This window comes from Microcaecilia unicolor, chromosome 1 (assembly GCF_901765095.1).
Source record: "Microcaecilia unicolor chromosome 1, aMicUni1.1, whole genome shotgun sequence".
In the NCBI taxonomy this organism is placed as follows: domain Eukaryota; kingdom Metazoa; phylum Chordata; class Amphibia; order Gymnophiona; family Siphonopidae; genus Microcaecilia; species Microcaecilia unicolor.
The window spans coordinates 742,636,858-742,658,372 of NC_044031.1; the positions used below are offsets into that span (position 1 = coordinate 742,636,858).

The 21,515-nt window shown below is 43.1% G+C and overlaps 1 protein-coding gene across 3 annotated transcripts in view; it reads left to right on the forward strand.

Annotated features, from left to right (window-relative positions):
• The window catches only part of NTRK3 (neurotrophic receptor tyrosine kinase 3), a 1,282,719-nt gene that overhangs the window by 1,194,562 nt on the left and 66,642 nt on the right, over positions 1-21,515 (forward strand). For all 3 annotated transcript variants that reach the window (XM_030189707.1, XM_030189709.1, XM_030189708.1), the window contains one exon: positions 7,891-8,134. In XM_030189707.1, the coding sequence (XP_030045567.1) occupies positions 7,891-8,134 (244 nt within the window). The remainder of the gene's footprint in view (positions 1-7,890; positions 8,135-21,515) is intronic.

Sequence of the window (21,515 nt, forward strand, 5' to 3'; positions counted from 1 at the left end):
CAGAGGTAGACTGGGGGGGGGGGCAATGCATTACTCTCTCTCCTTCCCTCTGAGCTGACCCTCTTGCTGCCGCATCACTCTTTAAAATGGCTGCCAAGACTTACAATGGTGGCCTCGCAAGACTTCAGCAGAAGTATCGCGAGGCTGCCGCTGGAAGTCTCGGCAGCCATTTTTAAATAGCAATGCAGCAGCAAGAGGGTCAGCGCCGGTAGCAGGCAGGAAAGACTGGGGATCTTTCCTGCCCCAAAGAATCCACTAGAGCATCAGGGTGGCTTCAGTTCAGGTATGTGCCAGAACCCTGCAGCTCGGGGGAGGACAAGCAAACAGATCGCGGCCGTGCATAAAGGAAGTTAACGACCGGCTCACAAAATGTTGAAAAATTTAACAACCGGCTCTTGCAAGCTGGTGCGAGACAGCTCCAGCTTGCCACTGGGTGGCACTAAGTGCATTTGTGCTAATTGCGACCAGAATTAATGCATGCTAATGAACATTTCTGCACGGGAACTGCAGAGGACACGTTCAGCATGCCTCCAACAAATGTCGTGCTGACTTTGCTCTTACCATGTATTAAAGGCCCATTTTACTAAATCTTAGTGTGTGCTAACGAACATTAGCATGCGCTATGTGCCACGTGGCCCATAAGTATAAAATAGGACATGCAGCATTTAGAACTAGATTCAGTAAATGGCACTGAAAAAAAAATTGACACTGAAAAAATTGGTGTGGAGTGTTATTCTATGAACAGTGCTCAGAATTTCACACCATTTCTAGAATAGCACTTAGAGTCCATTCCCGGGCCAAACTTTGGTCATGAGGATTTACACCAACTAAAACCTAGTGCACGTCATGACATGTAAGTTAGGCACGGATCCCCGAATTCTGTAGCATAGTGTGCATCTTGTGAGAATGCACATGACCAGCCTAAGCCCCTCCCATAGCTATGCCCCCCTTTTGGGTTGTGTGTGCACAGAGTGTTATAGAATAGCACACAGCAAGATGAATGTGCAACAACCAGTTGAGGCCAGTTAGCACAAATAATTCATTGCTAGCGTTCAATTATTGGCTTAAAGTGGCTTGTTCAGCAATTAATATGCATGTGCATCTCAGGATCATGTGCAAAATTCGTCATATATCTTTTAGCACCATATATAGAATCTGAGAGTTAGCGTGTGCTAATGTCTGTTAGGTCATGCTAAGGTTGAAGTAAAAGGGCCCATAATAATTATATGCCATTTTGAGGATTATTTGGAGAGATGTGCTATAAATTACAAATGTATTTTTAAAAAGTTAGATAAATTAAAAAAAAAATACTTGTTTCACTATGCACTTTAGCAAAACACAAAATACTCAATGATGTTTCTATAAAATGGAGCCTGGCTCTTTAAATCTTTTGTTCTTGCAAAGAGATTGAATTGACTTCAGATGTGAACCTGCTTGGTTTCTTCCCTCCTTTCCAAACTATCATAACATTTTACCTGAGCACAATTCAGAGGAATTTACATTTCTCCTCACCTTTTCAAACCTTCATATAAATAAGAACAAATCATCTACTGTTCATGGATATGAAAAGGTTGAAACTTAGAAAACACATCTTTGTATTTCTCGAAAAGTTACCATTTCCCTACAAAATATTAAATCTACATATTTATGAGCATCTTAAAAAAATCCCTTCACGCTTCACATGAACTTCATAATAAAATGCAAATGGTAAAACGGTTTATTTTGGGGGCACAGAGGTAGAAATCTTAAATATATCAGAACTCAAATCAAAACAGAATCTACTAAAATTAAAATGAGTCATGTAGAAGGGGCTAAACAACAACCTAATTGACAGGAGTGCCTTGGAAATAGCTCTTCAAAGAAAAGAGGCAACATTCCTACGGGACATCGAGTGGAATGAAAAAACCCATTGTACCAAAAGAGGGACAAAGGGCAAAGGGGATGGGGGGAGTTGATGACATGGGCTACCATTAAGAAGTGTTATTTTACTGTTATCGCCAGTTAATAGTAACTAGGTTACATTGCATAAGATGGGACCTGTGCTAAAAAAGCACAAATTAATGGTAAAATAACACATTATAATGGTAGCCCACATTTTTTTTGTTACATTTGTACCCTGTGCTTTCTCACTCATGGCAGGCTCAATGCAGCTTACATATTGTATACAAGTACTTATTTGTACTTGGGGCAATGGAGGGTTAAGTGACTTGCCCAGAGTCACAAGGAGCTGCCTGTGCCTGAAGTGGGAATTGAACTCAGTTCCTCAGGACCGAAGTCCACCACCCTAACCACTAGGCCACTCCTCCACTTGGTTGATAACTACACCTCTAAAATTGGCATGAAGAATCCAAGTCTACATGAGCAGGAAAAAGTGACACACATAGTGGAATGAAGACCCTCAAGGCACTGGGAAACTCGCAAATCAGCTCCAAGATTGACAAAAATGCCTCAACCTGCTCAGAGATTGGTAAAGTAGCACAAATATTGGCATGGCGGTACCCTAGGCATCTAGAGAGAGACAAAGCATCAATAATATTGACAAAAGACCCCAAAACACTAGAACAAGGAAGAAGAAGCACCAGTATTCTCAGGAAGGCCCCAAGGTGCTGGAGAAGGCTAAAGTAGAACTAACATTGGCACAAAGCCCCCAAGGTACTAGGAGAGGCATTAAGTAGAACCAACATTGAAGCAAAGATCCCAAAGCACCAGCATTAGTTGGAAGAGAAAGAATAAAGCAGCACCAACACTGGTATGAAGTCCTCTTGGTGGGAGGTGAATCACCAACAGGATTAGGTTAGAGTCAGATTTTTCCCTATCGTTATGTAACAGGTCACCTAAATTTAAGCACTTAAATGTATAGAATTCTGCTTTCACACCTGTAAGTGCACATTTACATTCGTAAATGGCAGTAATGCACCCAAGGATTACTCTCTATTTACATACCCAAGTGGCTTAGTGTGTACATAAGTACATAAGCACATAAGTTCGTAAGTATTGTCATACTGGGATAGACCAAAGGTCCATCAAGCCCAGCATCCTGTTTCCAACAGTGGCCAATCCAGGTCACAAATACCTGGCAAGATCCCGAAAAAGTTCAATACATTTTATGCTGCTTATCCCAGAAATAGCAGTAGATTTTCCCCAAGTCAATTTAATAATGGTCTATGGACTTTTCCTTTAGGAAGCCGTCCAGACCTTTTTAAAACTCCGCTAAGCTAACCGACTTTACTACATTCTCAGCCACTTCAGCACAGAATGTTATACAAAATGCTCATCAACCTATGTTGCTCCTATAGAACTCTTTGAATGACCACACAGATGGGCATTTTCGAAAGAAACATCTAAGTCAGAATTTGGACATTTTACAAAGATATCCAAATTCCAAACCGGGAAGAAGGTCATTTTTGAAAAAGATGGATGTCCATTTTTTGTGTTCGAAAATACCATGGACGTCCTATGATTTGGACGTTTTGCGTTTTGGATGTCTTTGATTTTCGGCCATTTTCAAAAAAAAAAAAAAAACCTGTCTAAGTGAAAAACGTCCAAAGTCAAGCCATTGGGACAAAGGAGGAGCCAGCATTTTTAGTAGACTGCCCCCCCCTGACATCCCAGGACAGCAATCAGGCACCCTAGGGGGCACTGCAGTGGACTTCATAAAATGCTCCTAGTTACACATCTCGCCATTGCTCCCTTACCTTGTGTGTTGAGCCCTCCCCAAAACCCACTACCCCCAACTGCACACCACTACCATAGCCCTTACGGGTGAAAGGGGCACCTATATGTGGGTACAGTGGGTTTCTGGTGGATTTTGGAGGGCTCACAGTTTCCTCCACAAGTGTAACAGGTAGTGGGAGTATGGGCCTGGGTCAACTGTCTCAAGTGCACTGCACCTACTACTAAACTACTCCAGAGACCTGCATGCTGCTGTCATGGACCTGAGTATGACATCTGAGGCTGGCATAGAGGCTGGCAAGTAATGTTCTTCAACACACTTTTTGGGGGTGGCAGGGGGTTAGTGACCACTGGGGGAGTAAGGGGAGGTCATCCCTGATTCCATCCAGTGGTCATCTAGTCATTTGGGGCACCTTTTTGTGCCTTATTCGTAAGAAAAACAGGTCTAGCTCAAAACAAGTTTTAGTGCTGGACGTTTTTGCATTGTTCCATTATGGCTGAAAGACGTACAAGTCTTAGGAATGCCCAAGTCCCACCTTAAACACCCCCCCCCCCCCCCGATACGCCCCCTTGAGATTTGAACATCCTTCTGATGGACTTCGGAGAAAGATGTCCAAATGAGGTTTCGATTATACCGATTTGTCCAAATGCCGACTTATGTCACTTTTTGGACATACATAGTAACATAGTAGATGACGGCAGAAAAAGACCTGCATGGTCCATCCAGTCTGCCCAAGACAAACTCATATGTGTATACCTTACCTTGAATTTGTACCTGTCCTTTTCAGGGCACAGACCGTATAAGTCTGCCCCGCAGTATTTCCCGCCTCCCAACCACCAGTCTCGCCTCCCATCATTGGCTCTGGTACAGACCGTATAAGTCTGCCCTCCCCCATCCTAGCCTCAACCACCAACCCCTCTTCCCCCCGCCACCCAATTTCAGCTAAGCTTCTGTGGATCCATTCCTTCTGCACAGGATTCCTCTATGTATATCCCACGCATGTTTGAACTCCGTTACCGTTTTCATCTCCACCACCTCCCGCGGGAGGGCATTCCAAGCGTCCACCACCCTCTCCGTGAAAAAAATACTTCCTGACATCTTTCCTGAGTCTGCCCCCCTTCAATCTCATTTCATGTCCTCTCGTTCTACCGCCTTCCCATCTCCGGAAAAGATTCGTTTGCGGATTAATACCTTTCAAATATTTGAACGTCTGTAGCATATCACCCCTGTTCCTCCTTTCCTCCAGGGTATACATGTTCAGGTCAGCAAGTCTCTCTTCATACGTCTTGAAACGCAAATCCCATACCATCCTCGTAGCTTTTCTTTGCACCGCTTCCATGTTTTTAACATCCTTCGCAACATACGGCCTCCAAAACTGAACACAATACTCCAGGTGGAGCCTGTTAATAGCACACCTTTGAAAGTATTTTGGGGCCGTTTTTACAAAGGCGCATAAGGGCCTATGCAAGTGCAGTGCATGTCAAATCGGCATTACCACTCGGCTAGCGTGTGTGCCTGGCAGTAATTCAGAGTATGGCGCACACCAAAAACCTATGCTAGAAAATCATTTTCTATTTTCTACCACGGGGACGTTCCCAGCGGTAATCAGCAGTTGGTGCACAATGGACAGTTACCATGCGGGTAATGCGTGAGTCCTTACCACTAAGTTAATGGATAGCATTAAGGGTACAGGAAGATGGTATATCAAGTCCCCTCCCCCCTCCCCCCTATACTGTGAAGCAGCACAAAAACCTGCAAATGTATTACTGAAAAGCTATATAGCAAATGACGTCTATGGACAGCAGACCTACAACATTTTCAGTTGGGAGTAGTAAGGAAGCAGAAATAGGGATCAATTACAGAGATGTCAAGAACCTGATGCTCAAGATTGATGGTCTTCCCAGCTTGCAGGCACTTATGCACACCAAATTTTTTGTGACACACAGTGGCGTACCAAGGGGGGGGGGCGGTGGGTGCAGTCCGCCCCGGGTGCACGCCGCTGGGGGGGTGCCACGCGTCTGTCAGCCACACTCATTCCCTGCTCCCTCTGCCCCGGAACAGGTTACTTCCTGTTCCGGGGCAGAGGGAGCAGGGAACGAGCGAAGCCGACAGGCGCGCGGCACCCCCCCAGCAGGTAAAAATGCACCTGGGGGGGAGGTCTCTTTTCGCTGGGGGTGGAGGGTCGCGCTGCACCCGGGGGGGGGGGGGGCGCATCGGTGATCCGCCCTGGGTGTCAGCCACCCTAGGAACGCCACTGGTAACACACCTTCCACCTCTTGGGGACATACCAGTGTGTCCTGACCCACTGGTTGAGAACCACTGCTGTAGGAAGTAAACGTTCAAGCAAAATAACACTATGCAGGTACTTTTATGGAGTGGAGGAGTGGCCTAGTGGTTAGGGTGGTGGACCTTGGTCCTGGGGAACTGAGTTCAATTCCCACTTCAGGCAAAGGCAGCTCCTTGTGACTCTGGGCAAGTCACTTAACCCTCAATTGTCCCACCTACAAATAAGTACCTGTATGCAATATGTAAGCCACATTTGAGCCTGCCATGAGTGGGAAAGCACAGGGTACAAATGTAATAAAAATATTAGGAGGACAGTTTTATTTAAATAAATAATCTCTGAGCTCTACTTGCTTGGTGTTGTGCTAAATACCAGACCCTGCTTTCCATGGGAAAATTGAAAGTTAAACTGAAGACATAACCCACTGTGTCCGAGGAGACTTGTGGACTCAGACTGTGAGTGGAGGATTTTATGGCTATGAGCAGCTCTGGAGAGGGCTCTGTGGAAAGAGAACATGGTAGGGGCATTGATTAGCCCATTTGCAGGACCAGCACCCCTGCAACCCAGACGTGGACACGTTGGCGATGGTGAGCTGAGGAGCTGCAGGAATGACACTGTTATCAAAAGAGCACCACTGGCTGCTTCATCCCAGGAGATTTTGAAGGTAGAAGAGTATTTGGAGGTTTTGTTTCTGGGGAAATTACATCTGGTCAGCCTTCCGAGCAGATGTGGGTTGGGATAGAAGGACTTAAAGCTGAGAGCTCTGGCTCTGGAGGGAGAGGGTACTTTTATATTAAAATTTCTTTGTTGTTGTTTTATAAGTTATGGTGGAAAAATGTTTCTTGTTTGCTCTGGTACAGCTCATTGATTTTCTTAGAGCAAGGGAGAAACCAGAGGTGCTTGGAGGTGCTGTAGAGTCCCCATATTTCCTGATGACTTTTGCAATTACCTGGAGCTCATTTCCTTTTCTTGACCCTAAAATATTGTGGGCTAAAATGTGTTTGATGTATTTCTTCTATTGTGTAGTGTTGATGTTGATGATATTTTGTAATTCTAATTCATTCAATATTTCTTGAGTGTGATTGCATAGAAAGCTGAATATATAAATTGCCTGCCCTAGCAATAAACAGACTTTAAAGCACAGCTTTACAAAATGTGGTTGCAACCTCAAATAGGATTGCACAACCCATATTTGGAGTCATGACCTGAGTGGGACCTCCATAGATACCAAAAAGCAAGCTCCAAAAAAAGGGAGAAAAAAAAATTAAGGAACCCTTATATAAAAAGCACCATAAGGAAGGAGTAGGGGTGGATCAAAGAACTTCCAGCAGCCAGACATAAACAACCAAAACGTTATTGACAAAGCACCCACAATGGAAAGACCTGACACAGGCCTAACGTTTGTTGCTAGAAGCTGCTTCACTCTCAATACCCATCTGTGGTTTTGTATCGTTAGATTTGTATGGTTACCCAGCATCATCTTTCCATCATATTGTGCAGCTTTGACCCCTGAGGCAGGTGGTTCGATGAAACACGGCCCTGTATCAGGCCTTCCCATTGTGGGTACTTTATCAATAAAATTTTGGCTGTTTATGCCTGGCTGCTGCTGGAAGGTTTTTGGTTCACCCCTACCCCCTCCATAGATACATCATCGGCCTGTAGTTTCAAGGGTTGCATACTTCCAGTGGTAATGATAATAGAGTCACAGCCATAGAATGTTTAATAGGTGTTGCTTTAAAGTGATAATCTTCGATAAACACTTCCACATTGTAGTCAACATGAGGCAAACCAGTCTTATGTTTTGTGAGTGGCAGAAAAAAAATGTAATAAATCATGTCAAAATCAAATCAAATGGAACTATTGAATCATGGCTTTCTATTTTTATTAGACTTTATCAGAATTTACCTTTCCTACTCATTCTGTTACCCTTCAGGGCTCACGGTCCAGATGCCATGATTCTTGTGGATGGGCAGCCTCGACATACCAAAGGAGATCTGGGACTATCCCAAATGTTGCATATTGCTACTCAGATTGCCTCTGGAATGATCTATCTAGGGTCTCAGCATTTTGTCCATCGAGATTTGGCAACTAGGAACTGCTTGGTGGGGGTCAATTTGTTGGTCAAGATCGGAGACTTTGGAATGTCACGAGATGTCTACAGCACGGACTACTACAGGGTAAGATTTCATCATTGTTTACAGAGCCTGGGACAGAACCCAAAAGATGCCTTAAACTTAATATGAATACATTATTTAACTTGGAAATAATATTTTTCTGGCTTTATAAACTTATTAAAATATTGGGGATCTAAAACATGTAAATGTGACTTCCATCATATTACCCATTTTCAAAGACAGTTACTACACAGTATCATAAGAAACAATAGAGTTCTAGGTACATCTTTGTGGGCTACAAATAGTAGTTTATTTTGGTATATTCTTTGAACAAGCCAATCAGCACCAATAGTTGGATGTTAACAAGCAATTATTGATAGGACTACGCATATTCTATAAAGTGATGAGTATAAATCGGACCATGCAGATCTCAAAAGGAGGTGTGGCCCTGGGAGGGACATAGGTGGGTTGTGGGCATTCCGAAAATTTACATGCACTGGTACAGAATATGCCTGATCCGTGCCTAAATAAGTTGTGGGCACTTACGCCAGGTTTTAGTTGGTTTAAATGCCTGCACCTACATTTTAGTTGCGGGATGGCCACTACGCTGTTCTATAAACCATGCTTAACATTAGGCATGGTTTATAGAATAACGCTAAGCACGGTTTTTTCAGTGCTAAATTTTTAGGCGCCATATATAGAATCTAGTCCAGAATGCTCAAAGGACTTGGGCTCGGCTGTTAAGATGTTCGCTAAACACTGCCAAAAATTGTATTGAAATGCATTTAAATGGATGCTGATGAGGTCAGTTACTAATGCTTAGATGGAAGTGCTGTATTGCACACAAGCAAATTAAGGCCTTTAATGCTGAAAACGTACTGCCAGCTTAGGGGTAGAATTGAAGGTTTTCAGGAGAAGATTTCTTGACAGTTTATCACATTAAACTGTGGGGTATGCCCTCCTTTGCAAGCAGAAGGAAGCCCATGCTTGTTTTAAGCGCTAAAAGTGAGAAACAAGCATGTATGCAAGTCTGAGCAAAACCAAAGATGAAAGCAAACATCGGTGCCTGTTGTTCTGCACTTAAATATGAACCATTCCAAATTTTAAGTGCAAACAATTTTTGAAAGGCTGATGTTTAAAGACACAGAAGAATAGTGTTTGCACTTCCAGTTTTGTCTGAGTGCCGTGCTCACCGCAAAACTTTTGTGCTCATGTGCCAGGCACATTTCTCCACCCAATTTCAGTTTACTAGCGCAAATTAAGCATGCATACATTTGCATACTGATTCCTTTAAGCATCCCTGTGCTAGTTTTTGGTAGTGTTGTTGCAAGCTTTAAGAATTTTCCCCTTAGTGCTGGGTGGATATTACATATCACGCTTAAAATCACGTGCACTGTTGTGAATCTTTGGAAACATTTGTTGATCATCCAACTTACGCAACCTTGATCAAGGTAAGTGACATTCACCAAAATGCTCAAACTTACCAGATATTCAATAGTACAATCACAGTCAACCAATCATATAATTTGTGCTTAGAAAATCACATCAAGAAATGTTCTCAGAAGCATCCTGTTCAGTGATGAAGCATTTCTATTTGGGATGCTAACGGCATATGCGACATTTGTAGGAAAGAAAGTATTATTAAGCTGTCATTTAAATCGGAGGGTTTTATGCCTTTTGAAATTAAATGGGATGTCTGGAGAATTTTTGAGGACTGGGATTATCGTGAAAGGCTTCTACTTATTTTAATCAGTTTTAATTTAAGTCCTTTCAATAGTGAATAAAAGATACCATCCAGCTCCTAGTTAAGTGAGGGGCATATTGTTTACTTTTAGACTTCCAAGTGTAGTAGCTGCGTTAGTCCACGTTTAAAGATACTAAATAGAAATAAAACAACACACAGAAAAGAGAATAAGATGATGCCTTTTTTATTGGACTAAATACATTTTTGCATTAGCTTTTGAAGCTGACCCTTCTTCTTCAGATCAGAAGTGAGCAAATGTTGACTAATACGAGAATATATAAGTGAAAAACAAAAGCACTTCACTTGTATATTCTGATGTTAACATTTGCTCTCATTTCTGATCTGAAGAAGAAGAGTTACTTTCGAAAGTTAATAGAAAAATCTATTGTTAGTCCAATAAAAAAGGTATCATCTTATTTTCTTTTCTCTGTTTTGATTTATTTCGATTTATCAATGCTGTTTAATATTGGAGGAGTGGTTAGGGTGGTGGACTTTGGTCCTGAGGAACTGAGTTCAATTCCCGGCACAGGCAGCTCCTTGTGACTCTGGGCAAGTCACTTAACCCTCCATTGCCCCATGTAAGCCGTATTGAGCCTGCTGTGAGTGGAAAAGCGCAAAATGTAACAAAAATAAAATAGGTACTATTGGAGATTCTACATGGAATGTTGCTACTATTGGAGATTCTACATGGAATGTTGCTATTCCACTAGCAACATTCCATGTAGAAGGCTGCGCAGGCTTCTGTTTCTGTGAGTCTGACGTCCTGCACCTACGTGCAGGACGTCAGACTCACAGAAGCAGAAGCCTGCGCGGCCACATTGGTGATCTGCAAGGGCCGACTTCTAGTGGAATAGCAACATTCCATGTAGAATCTCAAATAGTAGCAACAGTGGAGGAGTGGCCTAGTGGTTAGGGTGGTGGACTTTGGTCCTGAGGAACTGAGTTCAATTCCCGGCACAGGCAGCTCCTTGTGACTCTGGGCAAGTCACTTAACCCTCCATTGCTCCATGTAAGCTGTATTGAGCCTGCTATGAGTGGGAAAGCGCGGGGTACAAATGTAACAAAAATAAAATAGATACTATTGGAGATTCTACATGGAATGTTGCTACTATTTGAGGTTCTGTTGCTACTATTGGAGATTCTACATGGAATGTTGCTATTCCACTAGAAGTCGGCCCTTGCAGGTCACCAATGTGGCCGCGCAGGCTTCTGCTTCTGTGAGTCTGACGTCGTGCAGGACGTCAGACTCACAGAAGCCGAAGCCTGCGCGGCCACATTGGTGACCTGCAAGGGCTGACTTCTACATGGAATGTTGCTAGTGGAATAGCAACATTCCATGTAGAATCTCAAATAGTATCAACAGTGGAGGAGTGGCCTAGTGGTTAGGGTGGTGGACTTTGGTCCTGAGGAACTGAGTTCAATTCCCAGCACAGGCAGCTCCTTGTGACTCTGGGCAAGTCACTTAACCCTCCATTGCCTGCCGCATTGAGACTGCCATGAGTGGGAAAGCGCGGGGTACAAATGAAACAAACAAAAAAATTTTGATATAAGTAGAGACAAACGAAGATGAAGGCAGGAAAATTACATTCTTAAATAGGACAGCAAAAAGGGAAAAACTATTTTAGCTGTGCTCCCACACTCCAAGAACTCTACACTTCCCTAGGTACCCGCAGCAGCCAACTGTGCATGGGAAGACGGGGAGACCTAGCAACAAAGAAGGGCAGGTTAATCAGAAGCATCACTGGACAAGAGTTGAACCAAGTCTTGAATTTCTCAAAAGATAACCTCTCAGCATAGATAAGGTGGAAGTGTATTCCAGGGGGTAGGACCAATGACACTGAAAATAATAGTTTGAATTGTACCTAACCTGATTTATCTGAAGGATGGAATGACTAAGCTGTTTTGATGGGAGGATCTCAGTTTCCAAGAAGAAGAGTAAGGAACCGGCAAACATGACAGTTGTCACCACTAGCATCTATCTGGGGTACCTCCTGGTCCAAGCCAAACAGAGAGGGTAACCAGCATACATAGAAATTACACAGACAGAAAAAAGCAACACTGGGCCTTCAAGACTGAGACAACAGGAGTACTTTATTAATAAAGGACCCGACACGGGCCGTGTTTCGGCATTAAGCAACACCTGCCTCAGGGGTCAGGGTTTGAATGTAAATAGAATAAAGCTGAGCGTGTCTCACAGAAATGACAGCCGCAATAGAGGTAGAAACTCCTGTATTTAGCCTCGTATACTGCATACACATCCAAAAATTAGTACAGGATGTCTCAGCGCACCCCGACGTTAGCCATTTCTTGCTGCAGTAACCACACCTAATTGACAATTTTTCTCACCAGAGACATTCATAAGCAGCGTAGGAGCTAATTTACAGAATTGTCTATGAACAAATATAAGCGTAGAAATGCAACCAATGACATCAACTTTGAGGTAGGCAAATTAAACCCTAGTAATAGCAATGACATACAGTATCAGATGTGTACATTTTTAAACAGCACAGTAGAACATTCATATAACAGAGATATGATAAATCTCAGCAAAACACAAATGATACACCGTAATAGGTGGTATGGAAGAACATTCATATGACATAGATACGATAATGAAAATATCAGCACAATACAAATGAAACACCTTAACAGGCATACATTAGAAAATTCAAATAACACGAAGGACCCTTTTACAAAGCGGTGGGAAGGTCATCGCTGGCTTACTGCATACCAATTTGGAACTTCCACTGGCTCAGCATAATTACCAACGGTAGTTCCATCCCCAGTGCGCACCATTTCCCATGCTGGGGAAAATAGAGCTCAACTTTTGTTTGTACAGTGATTACCTGGTGGTAATTGGGCAGCACCGTGGGCTACCTGGTTACCCCCAGGTTACAGCACCTCAATGGGTAGCAGTAAGTGTTCCCTCCCGTACGACCACATGGTAAGAGCAATCTTACCTCAAGGCCATGTATTTTTGCAGCCTTTTTACCCGCTGTGGTAAAAAAAGGCCTCAACGTGCGGCAAAAACGGCCCTTTTTACCGCAGCCCCATAGATTGATGCTCACAGTTACAATGAAATATCTTAATAGGCAACTGAGCTGGCAAGTGAAGCCGAGACATTGATTTGCGTATCGGGCAGGAGATGTTCGCTTTTGTTTGTCTTTCTCCCAGTGAGTGAAAGCTTATCGGAGAAGATGTCGGAGGCAAAACCAACAGAATTTCAAGAAAGCAGGACATAAACACAGAGGATCTTCAAATGTGAAGAAACGAAGAGCAAAGTCAGCTGTCAACCGAAGTCTACAGCATTGTAACAGGATGCAAATTGGGCAGACTTGCTAGGCCCGAACAGTTCTCAGCAGCCATCAAGTCTCTTTTTTTTTTCCTGTATATCTTACAATCTAACTGCATGCTTGTTCCAATTATGCTGCATTTATTGGGGCGGATTAAACTATCCGATGAATTAATTTCAGGAGATCTTATCTAAAGAGCAGCATATCTGATAATTTGTTGTTCTCCTTTCCACTCTTCACTGAAATTTAGCATTTTACTCCACAAAATAGCTCTCAAGTGACCTGCATTACAAACAGGCTGGAGCTTCGATCATGTAGTAAAACCCAGCTGTAAGGCTGAGCAGTAATTAGGATGGTTTATCTTCCTTTTTAAGTCTGTACAGGCACTCAATAGCGCTCAACCATGTCTGGGGTCTTAAGTAAACATTATTGAAGAGAGAGGGATTGCAGTTGGGGGTGCCAAGAGCGGTGTTTCTTAGGTGTTGGGGAGGAATTAACGTATATTTATAATGAGCACTGGAATAGTGGAATCAATTCATAAAAATAGGAAAAATAAACCTGGTGTTTCAAGGCTTTTAATTCTGAAAGTCCCTAAGGGACCCTTTTACTAAGCGGTGGTAAGTGCTAACATGTGCTTACCACACACTAAAATAGGGCTCAATTTTTTTGCACGGTGGTTACCCGGCGGTAATTGGGCAGCGCCGTGGGCTAACTGGTTACCACCAGATTAGAGTGGGAGCCCTTACCGCCACCTCAGTGGGTGGCAGTAAGTGCTCCCTCCCGCATGGCCACACGGTAAGAGCAATCTTAATGCACAGCCATGTATTTTTGCAGCCTTTTTTTACCTGCTGCAGTAAAAAGAGACTCAGTGTGCGGCAAAAAGTCTAAAAGTTACTACTGCAGGATGCATTCAGGTGTCCTGTGGTAGTTCTGGAATCAGTATATGCTACCCACATGCAAAAAAAATAGGTTTTATATTTTAGCATGGGGGGGCATGTTTGGAGGCGGAGATTAGGCGTGTCCTGAGCTAACCAGGTAGCGTGGCCAAATTGCTGCACATGCTCGATTAGTGTGAGAGCTCTTACTGTTTAGTAAATATGCGGCGGTAAGGGTTCACACGCTAATGGGAAATTAGCATGTGGCCATCAATGGGGAAATATGAATTTTGAACTAAAACTTCAATATGGGAAAGAGTATCCTCTAGCAATCAGGGGGAAAAAGCTTCTTCCTCCTGATTCTTCATATGCTTACAGTAGATGGAGTTTTCCTAAGTTTATATTGAGAGGAAATATAAATTTTGCCACTAGTAACTTGAACAATTCAAGTATAGCTTACAAAACTGAGGGTGGAAACAATACTCAAATGCGTATAATTGATGTGCAAATCGCTTCCTTTGTTTATACTTTTTATCTTTATATTTTTTATTTCATTTCTCTTTTGACTTAAAAATAAAAAAAGTGGAGGAAAAGACCTCAAAAATCTGCTGTGCTTAAATTCTTCTCAAAAGCCCTGTGCAGATAGATATAAATCATCATAGGTCAAAAAATCTCCAGAGCCTTCCTTCTACCTTCTACCTTCTACATGTGCTCAATATCACAAAGGCGAAAGGCACACTTATCTTTGAACCCAATGGGGTCCCGTTTCACCTTTGATTTCTCCAGGATTCTTCAGTGGAAGTGTGTACCATTTGCTGCAAAAACAAACAAAAACACATTAAAAAAACAGCATTTATAGTCACAAGTACTTGGCAATATCCCAAAAAAGTACAATGCTTTTTATGCTGCTTATCCTAGAAATAAGCAATGGATTTTCCCCAATTCCATTTTAATAATGGTCTATGGACTTTTCCTTTAGGAAGCCATCCAAACCTTTTTTAAACCCTGACAAGCTAACTGCTTTTACTACATTCTCTGGCAACGAATTCCAGAGTTTAATTACACGTTGAGTGAAGACACATTTTCTCTGATTCATTTTAAATTTACTACTTTGTAGCTTCATTGCGTGCCCCCTAGTCCTTAAAGAAGATAAGACTTTCTTCTTGGATATACATACTACTACTACTATTTAGCATTTCTATAGCGCTACGAGGCATACGCAGCGCTGCACAAACATAGAAGAAAGACAGTCCCTGCTCAAAGAGCTTACAATCTACTTGCACTCTAGCAGAGTTCTCTTCTCGCTGACAGTGAGTGTCTCAATTTCTCTTCCTTATACCCAGGGTTGCCAGGTGGAAAATTTTTTTCCAGCCCGCTGGAGCCCAAAAAACAGCCCAAAAACCGCCCAAACACAAACCCCGCCCCTGACACCCCCACCCCCGCGTCATCACCCCCGCCCCCGCCGTAATCAACCCCGCCCCCGCCGTCACCGGCCCCGCCTCCCACGTCATCGGCCCCGCCTCCCCGTCATCGGCCCCGCCTCTCACGTCATCGGCCCCGCCTCCCCGTCATCGGCCCCGCCTCCCACGTCATCGGCCCCGCCTCCCACGTCACTAACCCCGCCCAAAACGCCATTAACCCCACCCAAAAACGTCATTAACCCCGCCCCCCCCGCGGCCGAAAAAACCGCCCGAAGCACAAAAACCAGCCCAAAAAACCGCAACCCGCCGCGGGCAAAAATTTCCCGCGGCGGGTCGCGGAAAACCGCCCAATTGGGCGGTAAAACCGCCCACCTGGCAACACTGCTTATACCTCTAACAGAGAAGCTGTCAACAACCAATCTGGTTGGAACACGTCATCAATCATCCAGAGGCCACCCTCCAATCACAAAAAGGCTGCCCACTCGAATGCTGTATTCAAACCCTTGGATTCTATTGCTCACAATGAAAAAGTCCACTGCTGCTTACGTTAGGTGTTTATATTGATCAGGCTTGAACATTGGATGATCAAATTTCATCTATAATAAGGAGTTCTTTTGGTATGCTATGGAAATTGAGATGAATTAGGAGATTTTTTCAGATTTCTCAATTTAGGTTGCTTGTGCAGTCTTTAATTTGATCTAAACTGGATTATTGCAATCCTCTGCTGTTGGGTGCTCCTAAATATCAATTGCGTAGATTGCAATCTGTGAAAAAAAACAGCAGTGAGATACATTTTTTCTTTAAGAAAGCATGATCATATTACTCAGTTTATATTTACAATTGCACTGGTTGCCGATTGAAGCAAGAATTGTATTCAAATTTGCATGCATTTGTTTAAAATTTTAACTGGAGTCTCTCCTTTTGCAGCTCCTTCTCCTAAGGACATAGAAATATTTGGGGTCCTGTTTACTAAGCTATCACTTTTAGTGCACGCTAAAAATTAGTGCATGCTAATTCTAGAGACATCCATAGGCATATATGGGCGTCTGTACCATTAGCACACGCTAAATCGCTAGAGCACCTTAGTAAACAGAGCCCTTGGCTTTTTTAAACAGTTGATGATTATTATTTTTTTTTATTATTATTTGTTACATTTGTATCCCACATTTTCCCACCTTTTTGCAGGCTGAAAGTGGCTTACAGACCGATTCCAGTCTGAACAAATACATGGTATGAATGAATACAAAGTGATATTGTGGTAGAATGAGGTACATGAATGATAGGTACAATTGGGGGGAACTTAGAGAGGGAAAGGGGGAATAAGAGTTAGGTAATGTCCATTACGGTCTTTGGGTGCATTGTGTCGCAAGTGTCCAGGTATTTTTATATTGGGTCGGTGGGGTATGCTCTTCTGAACTGTCTTTAATGCTTCCCAAAAATTTAGGTGGTCGAGCGTAGTTTTTACTGCTTTTGGCAATGCATTCCATAGTTGTGCGCTTAGGTAGGAAAAGCTGGTTGCATAGGTGGATTTGTATTTGAGTCCTTTGCTGCTTGGGTAGTGGAGGTTTAGGTATGATCGTGCAGATTTTGTGGTGTTTCTGGTTGGCAGGTCGATAAGGTCTGTCATGCATCCCAATGCCTCACTGTAAATAATTTTATGAACAGTCATGCAGATTTTGAAAGTGATACGTTGTTTGATTGGTAACCAATGCAATTTTTCTCGGAGTGGTTTGGCGCTCTCAAAACGTGTTTTTCCAAATACAAGCCTGGCTGCTGTGTTTTGGGCAGTCTGAAGTTTCTTTATGATTTGATCCTTGCATCCCGCATAGATTCCATTACAGTAATCTGCGTGGCTTAGTACCAATGACTTAGTACATGTTATGAAATATTTCCCTCGGGAAGAATGGTTTCACGTATTTGAGTTTCCACATTGACAAAAACATTTTCTTTATGGTGGATTTCGCTTGGGCCTCTAGTGATAGATTACTATCGATTGTTACTCCGAGATGTCTCAGGTTCCCAATATTTGGAACTCACTTTCTTTAAAATTGGAAGATTGTACCATACAATCAAATAAAAGAAATTAACTAAATGAAATCTCTTAAAAAGAATAGTCTTCAGAAGTTTCCGAAAACTATCAGTTATATTAAAATTGTATGGTACAATTATAATTCTTAAGGTTCTGTCTTGGTTTTTGGCTTTATATTTTAATGTAAACCGCCTGGAAACTTATGGATCAGGCTGTCAGGTGGCGATTCCTATCACCTCCCCATTCATTCGCTGGCACCTGCTCAATCATCCAGCAGTGAAATTGACCACAGGAATGTTTTGTGGACATACAATGTGCTACTAGAGGTGCTCCCGACCTGTGTTCATTCATCCTCACATGCAATTCCCTTGCAGTCTTGCCCCCATACAATTTGTTACAGGGGCATTGTTAACACATAAACTACATAATATGACTTGCAGTCATCTTGGAGTTCAATTTATAGCTCTTTCCATCTACAGGGTTTACAAATTCCATACATCCCACTGTCATCCCACCAGTTTTACAGCCACTACATTTGAAGTGACCCTTCAAATTCTGCAATGATGACCAATCCCGAATCCTGCTATCCTGTTGCTACCTCCGAATCGCATCCCCCTTCCCATCTGCCCTTCACTTCAAGCACTCAAATTCCCACCCACCCCCGTCCATCTCCCACACCAACCCACACCCCCCTCCTCGGTTAACACTATACACACTGACTGGCTGTCTTAGCCAATGCATCAATCCCCCAGTCACAACTCAGAGGGTTTCCTTAAATTGAAATAAACCATAAACCATATGATTTCCCATAGAACCCGCTCTTGTTTCATGCACACAAGAACCCCTCCCCCCTTTAGAGTACTGCTCCCTCATGTTTTTGAAACCCAAATGCATGAGTCTACATTTTTAGCACTCATATTAGTGGCCATATTGTAGATGGTTCATCAGGCTTTGCTAGATCCCTCCTCATGCTACCTATATCTTACAGATATAGATAGGGTATCTACCATTTCACAGATTGCTAAGTAGCAAAGCTTTCCCAACAGCCTTTCATGAAATCACTTACAAAAACATTGACAAGAACCAGAGCAGGGACTGCGCGCTGTGGCACACCACTGGTAACACCCCTATCCTCAGACTGAACACTATTCCTTTACAACCTCCCACTCTACCAGCTTCCGACCCATTCACTGTGAGGCCTATACCAATGGCTTTGAGTTATTTATTTATTTGTTACATCTGTATCCCACATTTTCCCACCTATTTGCAGGCTCAATGTAGTTTACATAGTACCGTAAAGGCGTGCGCCTTGTCCAGTAGAGAAACAAATACAAGGTGATATTGTAGTCATAGAACGGTACATGTGGAGGAGTGGCCTAGTGGTTAGGGTGGTGGACTCTGTCCTGGGGACCTGGGGAAGTGAGTTCAATTCCCACTTCAGGCACAGGCAGCTCCTTGTGACTCTGGGCAAGTCACTTAACCTTCCATTGCCCCAGGTACAAATAAGTACCTGTATATGTAAGCTGAATTGAGCCTGCCATGAGTGGGAAAGCGTGGGGTACAAATGTAACAAAAAAAAACAAACAATGGGGGTCAGGATGAGGAAAGGGTGTGCAGTGTCCATTACAAGCTTTGGTTTTGCTGTGTTGCCGAGTGTAGGTATTTATGTTGGGTCGGTGGGGTATGCTCTTTTGAACAAGTTGGTTTTTAGTGATTTCCTGAAGTTTAGGTGGTCCTAGGTTGTTCTCACAGCTTTTGGCAATGCGTTATAAATGTCATCAACTCAGAACCATGTCAAGGCCTTGCCAACATCTAAGCAAACTACCTTAACTTAAACGGTTAGAGTTAGGTCTGTAGGGGTATTTCCCTGTGATCTAGCCTAAGCTGGTCTTGGCCTATACAAGCCTATGACATCTTGGTATAATAAGATGGCTGCTGCAACATCTCTGTGTCAGCAAGATCCAGCTTCAGCTTGTGGAAAATCACTGACAGGCTTGCTAAAGCCAAGGACAGTCTGTGTTCTAAACACCCCCTTCTATCACCCTGAGAACGGAGTAGGGAGGCAGACATGGCTCCAGAAGTTACCATTCTCCAAGGTCACAAAACAAAGAACTCTTCTTGCCATGTACTGAACTGGACAAGATCATGATTGGTTCCTACCGTCACCTGACCGAGAGGTACGGGGAAAGCGGGAATAGAAGTAAGTTAGTGAGTCGGAGACCCTTGGAAGAGGGGCAACTGGTAAGAGGACCTGAGAAATCCAGCAAGGCTCGGGGGGAGCCAGAGACTTTGTATGATACCAACCTCGTGACCTGCATCCTGGTGCAAATACCTGTGGCAGAGATATTGGCTCTGATAACCAAAGGAGTGACGGGAACCTACGTGGGCTGATAAAGACCTGCACTACATAAGACACGGACAGCTAAGAGAGCGTCTGGGGAGATTCTGCTCCGGTCTTATCTGAAGCCGTCATCACGACAGCGTGGTAAGATCACAGTGATATATTTCCTGGTCTGGGGTTAGGCAGTGGTTTTATTTAAGTACGACTGGTTTATGTCAGCTCTTGGTCATGGAAAGCTGCTAATGTGTATTTTGCATAAGATGTGATAAGTTTCATAAGGATTATTAGGTTATCATTTGTACTGTTCTAATCATTACCGTACCTAGTCTCAGGATAATCAGAGTGTAGTTTAGACAATATATTTTCGGTAGTGCTCATATCAGTAAGGGATATTTTTATTGCATAAGCTAGCGCAGAGTATTTCTATTTTCTTATCCATAATAAAGCTAATATATATATATATACATATATATATATATATATATATCAGCTGTGTCTTTCTTTTTCACTCTACACACCAACACCTGGAGAGGTGCCAGAAGCAAGATTCCTGTATCTCACCCTAGACAGAGCTAGTGAGTCTGTTAGGCAGACTTATGCATCAGGGAATCTTGGTATAAGTAATCTGTGGGTACCTGTTGCCCTAGGTATTATTTATCTCACCCTACAGGTCTTGTAGAGACAAATCTGACCAAGTTCTTTGGGTGACCAGAGAGTTGGATCAGGGAAAAGGACCCACCTTCTGCCTCTAGAAAAGGCATTATATTAACTGTGGGCCCAATAAACAATGTATGCAAAACCAGAAACCATATTAAATCCAATACAATCAAAATCACGTGCAAAAATGGAAATAAATTATATAATTATTGTGTGCTCAGTTTTTTTGGTGTATATACAGAGACTCAGGAATTGAGATGTAAAACACCTTATATACATCATTGCACATCCTGCCTCCTCCGAATAAAAAACTACCGTATTTTTCGGACTATAAGACGCACCGGACCATAAGACGCACCTAGGTTTTAGAGGAGGGAAATAGGAAAAAAATTTTTCCTTTTTCCCTCCTCTAAAACCTAAGTGCTCCGGTGCGTCTTGTCCGAGTTCGGGATCGCCCTCCCCTACTTACGTCACGCGATGTTCCCTGGTGGTCTAGTGACGTCGGGGCAGGAAAGAGCCCCCTCTTTCCTGCCCAGCGCGCTGCTCTCCGTCCTCCTGAATGCTGCCTGACGGTCTCGGCGAGATTCAAAATGGCCGCCGAGAATTGAAGTCTCTTTCCTGCCCCGACGTCACTAGACCACCAGGGAACATCGCGTGACGTAAGTAGGGGAGGGCGATCCCGAACTCGCTACCTTCGGACTATAAGACGCACCCCCCATTTTCCTCCCAAATTTTGGGGGAAAAAAGTGCGTCTTATAGTCCGAAAAATACGGTAAGTAGGGTCTTGCTTTTAAGTGCAGCAGTTATATGCACATATTATACTATTACTTAGCTTAAGCAGTAAATTTCAGTCCGATTGTTTGACGTGCATGCAATATCCAATCTTGCTTCCTGGTCAGTGCAATACTTTTCTATTGTAGCTTGTTTCACGTCACAAAATTAAAAAAAAAAAAGCAAAAAAAATAAAAAAAAGTCTCTCAAGTTCCCTACATGGGCCATTTTTCGCCAGCAAAGCGGCGTCTTCAGGGGAACAAAAGATGCAGCAGCTTTGGGAGGAGCCCTCTCCAAATCAGTCGAAATGGCC